The 12,417-nt window shown below is 37.7% G+C and overlaps 1 protein-coding gene across 1 annotated transcript in view; it reads right to left on the bottom strand.

Moving 5' to 3' along the window:
• Positions 1-12,417, bottom strand: part of SBNO2 (strawberry notch homolog 2) — a 239,803-nt gene that overhangs the window by 141,858 nt on the left and 85,528 nt on the right. The window contains exon 3 of the mRNA XM_007489371.2: positions 3,456-3,535. Coding sequence (XP_007489433.1) covers positions 3,456-3,535 — 80 coding nt within the window. The remainder of the gene's footprint in view (positions 1-3,455; positions 3,536-12,417) is intronic.

Genomic DNA, 12,417 nt, shown 5'->3' with positions numbered 1-12,417 from the left:
ACATTGCTGGTGGAGTTATGAATTAATACAACCATTCTGGAAGGCAATTTGGAATCATGCCCAAAGGGCATTAAAAGAATGCATACCCTTTGAACCAGCAATATCACTACTGGGTTTGTACCCCAAAGAGATAAAAAGGAAAAATGCTTGTATAAAAATATTCATAGCTGCACTCTTTGTGGTGCCAAAAAATTTGAAAATGAGGGGGTGTCCACCGATCAAGGAACAGCAGAACAAATTATGATATATGATGGTGATGGAATACTATTGTGCTATAAGGAAGGATGTACTGGAGAATTTCTATATGAACTGAATGAACTGATGCAGAGTGAAATGAGCAGAACCAAAAGAACATTATACAAAGAAAGTGAAACATTATGTACTATCCAATGTAATTACTACTAGTAGCAATACAATGATCCAGGACAATCCTGTGGAACTTATGAGAAAGAATGCTATGCACATTGAGAAAAAGAACTGTGGGAGTAGAAACACAGAATAAAAACCATATGACTTATCAATTGTTTATATGGGTATATGATTTGGGATTTTGGTTTTAAAAGACTGCTCTATTGCAAAAACGAATAATATGGAAATTGTATAACCCAGTGGAATTTCTTGTCAACTCTGAAAGCGGGAAGGGAAAGAAAATGAATCATGTAAACATGGAAAAATATTTTTAAAATAAAAATATTTAAAATATTGCCAGGGAGTTGTCAAGATCACTGGCCTACTTTAAGATGCCTGTGACTCTCCATTTTCGAAAGCTGGGATATTTGCCTTTCTTCAACTAGGGAGCATCTTTCTTGTTTTCTTGAATCTTTCAAAGATATGAGCTTAGCTATCAATTGCATCACTAAGTTTTGTCAGAACCCAGAATGGAAATTCAGCTGCATCTGGCTTTGTAAATTTATAAAGGGCAGGGAGGTATGCCCTTATGACAGACATCTCTACTTTTCTTTGCTATGAACACCCTACTTGCCATTTTTGTTTTATCATTGTTAGACCAAAAAAATTTATCCTGGACAGAGAAAAGAGAAGCAAAGAAAAATATGAACAACTAATGTTTTCACATCATCCCACCACCCCAAGCAGAACTCTTCTCTTTCTTTGATCCTATTTGTCTAAATATAGTTGGCCAAGGGGGGGGGGGGGGGGGGGGGGGGAGAGAGACTTTTGTTGTGCTTGGCTATCCTTGCCTACCTTATATCATTCTGAGTTCTAGTGCTCCCAAGTCTCAATTTTAGGAACTATGCCAGGCTCTGGTATTCAGCCTCTGTTATCTTTTCAAAATCTTTAGTTGGCAAGTTCCCTGTGCAGCCATATCTCTGTGAACAATGCCCATCTCTCCATATATTTGGAACAACTATTTTTTGTATTTACATCCTTCCTGGATTGACTTTCTCTTCATATTTTTAGTCTATGGTTATTTTCTTCCAAGGTTCCCAGCACTTCATCCCAACTATTTTGTTAGAGAAAAGCAGATCCAGAACAATGTCCTCCTAATTCATTCCTTTGTCTCTGGAGGAATGAAATGATCAGTAAGGAAAGCAAAGAAGTTATTGGCTGATTCTCTGCTTTTGGAGTATCTCCCTAGATAAGTGAAATCTCTAAACACTATGGATGCCTCTGTGCCTGCCTTAATATATCCAAACCAATGAAGTCTTAGATTCCTAACACTTGCTGTTAAAGAGGATCTTTGCACTTATCTATTCTAACCTCCTCATTTTGCAGATTCAGAGAGAGCAAAGAACTTGCATGGTACCACTGATAATTAAGTAGCAGGATGAAATTAAAATACAAGACTTTAGTCCAAATTCAATGTTCTTTTTACTCTCTGCCAACTTATCATCTTTCCACCTACATGCCTTACTGAGTTGTGACTTCCTTTAGGGAAAAGACCATGTCATCCTCCAACAACAATCACAGTGCATAGTAACTATGTACCTAAAGGAATATCTTGTGAAATTGAGTTGAATATGAGCTATTCACTCTACTACTCATTCAGAAGGATCTGGGACAGACAAGAGTTTAATTTATCATCTATAATAATGCTTCTTTCACTTAATTTCTCTTAGAGTTGTATGCAAGTGACCACACATGTCCATAACCTATTGCTGTTCACACTCAAAGATCCACAGAGTTCTACTCCTGTCTTATCACATTATAAAAGGCATACACTAAGGACAGCTAGATATCACAGTGGATAGAGGGCCAGGCCTAGAAAAAAGAAGTACTGGGTTCAAATGTGGCTTCAGATACTTCCTAGCTATGTAACCCTGGACAAGTCACTTAACCCTGACTGCCCTAGTACTCACAGCTCTTCTATCTTAAAACTGATATTAAGGCAGAAGGGAAGGTTTTGTTGTTTTTTTTTTTAAAGGCATACAATAGCTGAATGGAGAAACCTGGAGTGAGAATTAGAAGTCCTGAGCTATTTTCCAAATTCTTAATTCTGACTCAGTGTGAATCCTTGAGGAAGTAACTTCTGTTCACTTTAAGGGGCTTCAATTATATTTCAGAAGGTCAACATGTTGTCAATTTGATCTATAAGCCCTTATGAGACAGATACTACTAGAAATTTACCTTTTTTTATGGTTCTAAGCCTATGATCCTAAGGCAGCTGGGGGCATCACAGTGCAGAGTATTCTGCCTGGAGTCAGGAAGAACTGAATTCAAACATGACCTCAGATATGGACTAACTGTATCACCCTGGGCAAATCACTTCACCTCTACCTAATTCCATCCTCAAATAGAAAATGGCACCTACCTTCCCAGGCTATAGTGAGGTTCCAATTAGATAATATTTATAAAACGTTTAGTGCAGTGCCTGGCACACAGTAGTTGCTATATAAATGGTGATACTCTCATTTCCCTGCTATGATCTCTATTCAACAGGAGACATAGGAGTCAGGAGAGCTAAGTTGTTGTCCATGATTACACAGCTAGAGCTAGATGAAAAGATGGAATTTAATAAGTCCAGGTTCCTTATCACTCTGAGATTAATATGCTATTCAAAACACCACAGTGGCCCAAAATGAAGAAACTAGATTAGGTGGCTTCAAAGATCCCTTATAATTGAAATTCTATGACTCCGTGATAACTGCAGTTCTTACCAGTTGACAATTTATGAATTTCTACTGTCCCATAGAACTCATTACTTGCAAATTCCATTTAGTAATTTTAAATGTTTGCCACAATAAAATCTATTTTTAGACATGATTTAAGAACATGAAGTTAGAGAAACCTCCACTTCTGGCCTCTCCTTCAAAAGCCATTTTTATTCCACAACACAGAACTCTTTGTAGAATGTTACAATAGGGCATTACAATTTTATTCCCATTAGTTAGTGAATAATGAGTCTTCTCCCTCTCCCACAAAATGGAGCAGACCCAAACAAACAAACCAGGAAAACAGAGGAAGCAAACCCATGTCCAGAGGAGAAGGGTACTTACTGGTTTTCATTGGTCAAAGGTGGGTAAGGTGCAGATGAATAGGCATAGGGAGTCCACCAAGGATAATGCAGCATCGAGTTCTGAAAAAACACCACCATCAAAAGAGTTAGATCTTCAAATGTGATGGACTTTGCTACTAACAGCAACACAATGATCAAGGACAATTCTAAGAGACTTATGAAAAAGAATGCTGTTCACCTCTAGAGAAAGAATTTTTGGAGTAGAAATACAGATGAAAACACATGATTTATCACTTGTTTATTTGGGCATATGATTTGAGATTTTGGTTTTATAAGAGTATTCCCTTAAAAAAATAAATAATATGGAAATGTTTTGAGTTATAATACATGTATAAAACAGGGGAGAGAAACAATATGAATCATTTAACTTTGGAAAACTTATGCGGAAATTTGTTATTGGAATAAAATAAAAATAAAAATTTTTTTAAAGTTAGATCTTGAGTAGAGACATAAGATACCAACCCGATTCAACAGAAGATGCAGCTAACTCGGTTAGGAGGCTGGAGATGACAGGTGAATGGATACATGGCACTAGTGGAAATAATGTACAGACTCTGCTGCCTGGGGTGAACTTCAGGAATGATTTAGTCCTGCCTCCCACCCAATGCTTGAACTCCCTAATAAGCCATCACCCAGGCCTAGTTCAAACCACTCCCAGGGACAGGAACCTCACCCCCTAAGGGGGGGCCCATCCCAATGTTGGACAGCTCAGACTGCTAGAATGTTATTCCTTCAATCAAACTGAAATTTGCTCCCTTGTGCCTCCCATGAAATAAAATGAAGCCCTAATTCCCTGTTCACTTGAAATCAATCTCTTTAATTCACTGACTTATCCATTAATAAAATGACTATTCTTATGTGCCTATTTTGTGTCCAGCATTATGTACAAAGATGATTAAATCTGCATAGATAGGAGATAGGAGAGCTTGGAGTCTAATGGTACACATTAACACACAAATATATTTAAATGGAGAATATGACTGACATAATAAAAGTGGGATGTGAGTTCTGAGAAAGAAGGGATCATTCCTAGTCTGTAGGAGTAAGAAGGACATGGCCACCTAAGGCAAATAAAATCTTAAAAGGCATCCATTGGTGATAACAAACTGGAGGAAATAGGGCAGAGACCATGACTGAAAGGGATTTAATATAGAACACCCTACTAAGACAGGCTCTTTAAGTGACTAGATTGTTTAATAGTGTAAAAGCTTCATTCTCTAGGGAAATCACCTGCTTAAAAATTTTCATACACTGCCTTGTTCTTAAAAGCATAGTACCTAGCCATACAACTGGTGTTTAATAAGTTTTCATTAGATTGTACTATATTTGTATTGTATTGTTCTGTACTAAATATTGTCTCATGAACCTTTTCTCATCAGTTCCTAATGGAAAAGGATCATCTCTTTGACTAGCTCATGAAACTTCAAAATCTTAGAACTGAAAGGAACTTTACTTAGGGGGCTCAACAAGTTTAATGCTGTATGATCCATGAATTCTGTCAATGATTTCCCCAACAAGTGAGTACCTACCCAGTCTCCCCTGAGTAACTGCAGCAATGAGGAAGAACTCATTACCTATCTTCTATATTTAGATATTATCAAGTAAAAAGCTGGGAACAGAGTGGGCATCCAACAATTACTTGATGACTGATGTGTTCATCATTTTGGAAATGTTAAATGACTAACACCTTGCAGCAAAATTTCACCAATTTTGCCAAATTCCCTAACAAGCTCCTGTCACACCTGAAGCCCTCCCCTTAAGCTCCAGTTTAAAGAAATCCCCAGCCATCCCAGGTTAACACCTAGGAAAATCTGCTTACTGTTAAGGTTGGCACCCTTGTTTCTTTCAGTTCTAATTATTCAATAATATTTCAATAGGAAGCTATCAAAGGATCCAAAAGGGGGCAGGAAATTTGCATCTATCTTTGACACAGGCTGAAGATTTAAGACCTGTGCAGCAGGTCACCCTCAGGAAAGGGAGATTGATCTCTCTGTCAGCTGGGCACACACAGAACTATTGATGACTAGGCCTCTGAACTCCAGCAGAGAAACATGCATATGGTTTACAGTAAGTACTGCTTATCCAGTGACTAAGCGCATCCCCAGTGATTCAGTGAGAAATAATGGGTTCTTTCCTTACCCATGATAGCATATTAGGTAAATACTAATAGAGTAAGGGGGAAAAAATGCAAAAGTTCTTGACCTAGCAATTAAGCTCTTCAAAACCCAATCCAATGCAACAAACATTTAAGTGCTTAAGAAAGGCAAGTAGAAGTAAACTTCCATTTATCTTTCTGGTCTTATTACTCCTTTCAAGGACTCTCTATTCCAAAATGGCCTTCCATACATGGACTCTGGTTTATTTTCATCTCTATACTTATAACTCTCCTTCCCTCCACCCCAGCAGAAATCTAAGAATCTTGATAAAAGAGACTGCTTCCTTTAAAACTCCAGCTCTTTGGGCCCTGTTTTCAACAAGGAGCTTTTTTTTTTTTTTTGGTGGGGGAAGAGTTAAAAACCCTTACCTTCCGTCTTGGAGTCAATACTGTGTATTGGCTCCAAGACAGAAGAGTGGTAAGGGCTAGGCAATGCAGGTCAAGTGGCTTGCCCAGGGTCACACAGCTGGGAAGTATCTAAGGCCAGATTTGAACCCAGGACCTCCTGTTTCTAGGCCTGGCTCTCAATCCACTGATCTACCCAGCTGCCCCCAACAAGGAGCATTTAATGAGTGTTTCAGTTGAAATCAGAGTGAGGACAAAGATGGTAACTGGGTTCAAAAATTACCTTGGTGTCACCTAGTGATTCAATTCTCCTTTTTTCTTTTGAAAGTCAAGATTTTGGAAATAGAGTAGATGCTAAAATATTCTCTGATCACTAATTTCAATACACATTTCTGAATTGAACATGAAAGAAATAAAAGAACCCCTTAAGAAAATATATCAGAATTAAGATCGGACCTGAGTATACTTGAATATCAGAGCCTTTAGAGAGGACCCAAGAATAAAGGTTAGAATTTGGCAGGTCTTGGATTTAGAACAGAATCTTTATTAGCAAAACTCCTTTAACCAGATTAAAATATAATTAGAAGGGCAGTTAGGTGGCTCTGTGGATAGAGAACCAGACCTGTAAACAGGAGATCCTGGGTTCAAATCTGACCTCAGACACTTCCTAGATGTGTGCCCATGAGCAAGTCTCTTACCCTCAACTGTTTAGCCCTTATCACCACTATTCTCCCTGTGAACCAATATCAATTCTAAATCAGAAGGTAAGAGGTTTTATTTAAAAAATGTAATTAGAAAATGTTTAACAAAAGATAAAAAATATAACATAGATGTTAATGTAACATAATGTAACATAGATGTTCTCATTTTATAAGACAATATTGAAGAGAAGGGATCCAATCCTATTTGAGTCTAACACTCCTGATTTACACCAACAACTTACACCACACACAACAAAATGAGTTCAAAATAAATGCATGACCTAAATATAAAAGAATGGATCATAAACATGTTAAAGAGAAAGGAAGGGGATATTGTTCCAAACAATGGATAGAGAAGAGTTCTTGACCAAACAAGAGACAGAGATGATTGTGGGAAATAAAATGGATAATTTTGGCAAAATAAAAACTAAAAAGTTTCTGCACAAATAATATTCACTGCAGTTAGAATTAGAAGGTAAACAGGTAACTAGGGGGAAAATGTATTGTAGTAAATTTCTCAGAAAAAAAAGGTCTCATATCCATGATATACAATGAATTGATTCAATTCAATTAAAAGGAGACATTCCTCAATAGTTAAATTGTCAAAGGATATGAACACATGCGTCTCAAAAGAAGAAATGCAAGATAATGACAATTATGTGAAAAATGCTTCAAATCATTAAGAGAAATTAGTAACTCGGAAAATTCTTGTGGTTCCACTTCACACCTATACGGCTATCAAAGATAATCAAAAAAGAAATATGACAACTGTTGGAAGGGCTGAGGGAGAATAGGCATGCTAATGGAGCTGTGAATTGGTTCAGCCTACCAGGAAAACAATTTGGACCTATGCTTCCCCAAATTACTAAAAGGTGCATGGTGGTATATACAGTGATACTTGTGCCTATGATATGACCATTAAATGTGGTACCACAAAGACATCAAAGACAAAGTGAAAAGACCCATAAAAAGATACAGAAAGCATTTATAAAAAACTTAACTATATGCCTGGTACTGTGCAAAATATATAAAAGTATTATAGCAGCACCTCCAGTAGTAACAAAACACTAGACACAAAATGGGTAACTAAAAATTGGGGAATACCCGAGTCCTGGCATATAAAGTAATTGCATATTGCACCAAAAAAATAGAGTAAAAGACAGATTCAGTGATACCTGAAGACTTCTATGTACTGATGCTGAGTGAAATGAGGAGATTCAGAGCAATTTATGCAATGATTACAATACTATAAAGGAAAAGAACTTTGAAAGATTTCAGAATTTTGTTCAATATAACGGCCACTCATGACTCCAGAAGGTTAATTAATGCTCAAGAAGGCCTTTCTCCTCTACACAAGAGAGGTGATGAGACTACAGAAAAAGAAGAAATCTAATGTTTTCAGATAGGGGCCAATGTGTTATTTTTTATAATACTTGTGAAAAAGAAGGGTTTTCTTTTGGAGTGGGAAAGATTTTTAGGGCTGAATTAGGGAGGTAATGATAGTGATGGATATCTGCTACCCCAAAAGAAGGAAGAAAGGGACATAATGAATCATTTTAAATTACAATGAAGAGGGCAACAGGAAATTCAGGTCCATTCAGACCAAAAAGGTAGGGGTAATGTGGATATTCAATTAAATAATTTCTAAAAAATTCATGACTTTACATGTGATTCCCTCTTTCATATGAAAACAGCCTGTTTGTATCTTTTGACCTTTTATCAATTTGGAAATGACTCCTGATCTTAAAAATTTGATTCAGATGTTTACATATCTGAGAAATGAGGCCTTTGTCAGAAACACTTTCTGTAAAACATTTTTTCCCAGTTTTCTGTTTTCCTTGTACCACTGGTTACATTGGTTTTGTTTATGCAAAAACTTTTAAGTTTAATGTAATCAAAATTATCCATTTTATATCCTGTAATGCTCTGTATCTCTTGTTTGGTCATAAATTCTTCCCTTTGTCCATAGATATGACAGAAAAATTATTCCATATTCTCCTAATTTGCTCATGGTATCATCTTTTATGTGTATATCATGTGCCCACATTTTTAATTTATCTTGGTGAAAAGAAATACTAAAAAAAAATAATGAAGGTAAACCTAAAGGGACCTTAAAACACAGAATGTCAGAGTTTAGAGGGAACTAACAACATAAGATGTCTGAGATGGAAAGGAATTTCAATTACCTAATTCAAATCCCTTATTCCAAGGGAAGAGGGTGCCCCCGAACTATATGACTCCCCTGAAGTAAACAAGATTGGTTGGTAAAAAGTACAGTAGGAGGTAGAACCCATGGCTGTTGCTCTTACAAAAACTTTGAAGGAAGATCAAGTTAAAAGAAACCTGGGAAAGTTCGGGGTGGAAGTTGGTTGGGGGTGGGGGGTCTGGTATGAAGTCCAATGCTGAGTTAGGAAATAGAATCCTGAAAAGGGGCCACTCAAGTACTGCATCTTGAAGTAACTAGGCCATCAGCTATGGCCACAGCTTTCTCTGAACTACTGCCTAAGCTAAAAAATGCCATTCACAATTCACTTGAATGATATGACTGAAACAGGACAAGGAGAGGCCCACCAAAATTCAAAAGACTTCACTTTAACTTAATAATAGAAAATGAAACTAAATGAGCCATCTCATGGGAGACTGACTGTCTCCCATGCCGGGAACCCTCTTCCTTCTTCATCTCTGACTGTTGGATTTCCTGAAGTCTCAGTGAAAATCCCACCTTCAACAGGAAGCCTTTCCTGATCCCCAATGATGCCAGTATCTTCTTTCCACTGATTATCTCCAATTTTTCTTGCCTATAGCTTGTTTTTACATAGCTGTTTGCATGTTCCCTCCCCAGAAAACTGGAAGCTCCTCGAAGCAGAGCATAGGACCTTGCACAGTTCTGGGCACAAAATTGATGTTTAATTAATGCTTACTGAATGATTAATTTGACAATTATTTTCTATATGCTTTGGATAGGTATGATTGTCTTTTATGCCTTCACTGGTGACATGTTTGCCAAGGAGCACAAAGACAGAAAATCTGGGCTGAGAATTGAATTTAGGTCTCTAGATTCTATAATGTTTCTTCACGGTAAGGTAATCTTCTCAAAATACCCATATTAAGTGGAGCTTACCCAGGCAAAATCATGCCACTTCCAATATTCACAAAGAAGCTTGAAAAAAATAAATTAAAACCTATGCATCTGGGTGACACCAAAGGGGGTCTCAAGATTTTAAAAGAGATTTTATGTTAAAAGGATTAAATTGTAATAATCTCTCCTAAATAAAATGCAGCCCATTACAATTTACAAAGCATTTTCATGGTCATGACCTACATAATTCTCACAAGAACACTCAAAAGAGCAAGGTAAAAGAAAGAGGTACAGAAATTAAGCGTTTAGATATGGTAGAGAGGGAGGTGACTAGAATTGCCTACATACCTCCATCTATATGGAGGCTTTTATGTGTCTTATTTTTTGTGAAAAAGCAAGAACTGGAAAGACTGAAAGAATCCATTTTCTATCTGGATTTTTACAATAAAGATGGATTATTTTAACTGAAGAAATTCTACAAATGGGGAAAGTTAGGCCAGGAGAGGCCACATGGCTTGTCCAAATAGATGACAGAGGTGGGATTTGCATCTACATTTCAGATATTTTAAAAAATCGGTGCTTCTCTTCATCACACCTATCAGCCCTTTGCAGAGGTGGATGACCACCAGTATGCAATACTGCACACCGCTGATGAGTTCACTGATTTTGCTAAATTACTGTTCTCCCCCTCTTTTAAAAACGTTGACAAGAGGGCTAGCTTAATGGATTAAGGAGTATGAAGGATACGAGAAACCAAGATGATACCCCAAAAAATAGCATTTAAAATAAGATGCTAAAAACCCCCATTCTCTTCCTAATCTGGTGCTTAAAGTTATAAGCCATGTGGATGAAAGCCCAACTACAGCAGCCAACCTCAAACACTGGCTGTGGGACCAGGGATACCTTATTTCTCCTCCTCAAGAAATATTTTTCAGTTCTGTTGATAGGAGAAGGGGGGAATAATGCTGGCCTTACATGCCTCACATGCTTGTTCAGATAAAATACTTTGCTTCTATCTGAATCATAATAATTACTATTATTAAAGTGCTCTAAAAAGATGAATCACTATGATCAATTATCAAGAATAAAATAACAGAGATACATGCGTGCCTCTGGACAAGTTATTTCTCTCTGAGCCTCAATAGCCTTGCCCCCCAGGATGATGACAAGGCTCAAAGATGATGAGGTCTACAAGGCACTCGATTTCAAAGCCCCATAAACTTGTCCATTGTAAGTACCAATATTGTTCCCAAGAATAATCATTAGGAGATCTGTATTTAAATGCCAGTCTGTGCTTCTCACTAGATATATTTAGAAAATCTTTACCTCTTCCATCTGCAGGTTCTCTTCTAAACAAGAAAGGACTTGGCCAGCATTTCCTGTTACCTGCCAGTTTTAGATCCCACAGGGCTATGAATCTTCAAAAGTCTTCCAGTGGCAGGCTTTAATCAAAACCTTGACATGCCATAGGGAAAGGATATTTGTGGACTGTCTGGAACCTACAAGGCTGTAGGAGACTGTCAATGTATCAGGTGGCTCAATAAAATTAGTAAGAGATTCTGCTATCCACAGAATATAACGTTCATCTCCCAATGGAAAGATGAATATAGAATGACTACACAAAAAAATAGGGTCACTTGGATATAAATTTTAATTCTGCAACTTAAATGTGTCTCTCTCTCTCTCTCTCTCTCTCTCTCTCTCTCTCTCTCTCTCTCTCTTTCCCCTTCTCTCTCCTTCTATCTCTGTCTCTTTCTCTGTCTTTATGTCTATCTCTGTCCATCTGTCTGTCTCTCCCTCCCCCTTCTCTCTCTTTCCCCTTTTCTCTCCTCTCTCTGTCTCTTTCTCTCTCTCCTCCCTCTCTTTCTCTGTCTTTCTGTCTCTCTCTCCCCTCCCTCTCTCTGTCTCTCTCTCTCCTTCCTCTCTCTCTCTCCCACCTCCCCCTTCTCTCTCTTTCCCCTTCTCTCTCCTTCCATCTCTGTCTCTTTCTCTCTGTCTTTATGTCTATCTCTGTCTGTCTCTCCCTCCCCCTTCTCTCTTTGTCTCTCCCTCTCCCTCTCCCTCTCTCTCCCATGTCTCCCTCCCTGAATTTTACCAGGAAGAACTGTTATTGAGACAGAAATTATAGGGAGGGATAGGAAGAGTGAAATAGTGAAATGAGCACTCCATCTTAGAACACGTGACAGAGAAGAAGATCCAGTGGTTATTGTCTAATAAGCAGCACTACTACCTTAAGGAGATTTTTTTTAAAACATGCAATCATGTAAAGCATTTTCCCATATTAGTCATTTTGTGCAAGAGATCTCAAATGAGAATAAGGAGAGGAGAAGCAGAAGGAAAAGAGGAGAGGGAGAGGATGGTGAGGGGAAGGAGGGGAAAAGAAGGGAAGACAGAAAAATGTAATATGTTGCATTCAGACTCCATCAGTTCTTTCTTTTTTTTTTAAATATATTTTATTTGATCATTTCCAAGCATTATTCGTTAAAGACATAGATCATTTTCTTTTCCTCCCCCCCACCCCCATAGCCGACGCGTAAGTCCACTGGGCATTAGATGTTTTCTTGATTTGAACCCATTGCTTTGTTAGTAGTATTTGCATTAGAGTGTTCATTTAGAGTCTCTCCTCTGTCATGTCCCCTCAACCTCTGTATTCAGGCAGTTG

Source organism: Monodelphis domestica, chromosome 3, assembly GCF_027887165.1.
Source record: "Monodelphis domestica isolate mMonDom1 chromosome 3, mMonDom1.pri, whole genome shotgun sequence".
NCBI classification, from domain to species: Eukaryota; Metazoa; Chordata; class Mammalia; order Didelphimorphia; family Didelphidae; genus Monodelphis; species Monodelphis domestica.
Note: the sequence above shows the minus strand (reverse complement) of the source record. Positions and strands in the feature narration are given on the sequence as shown.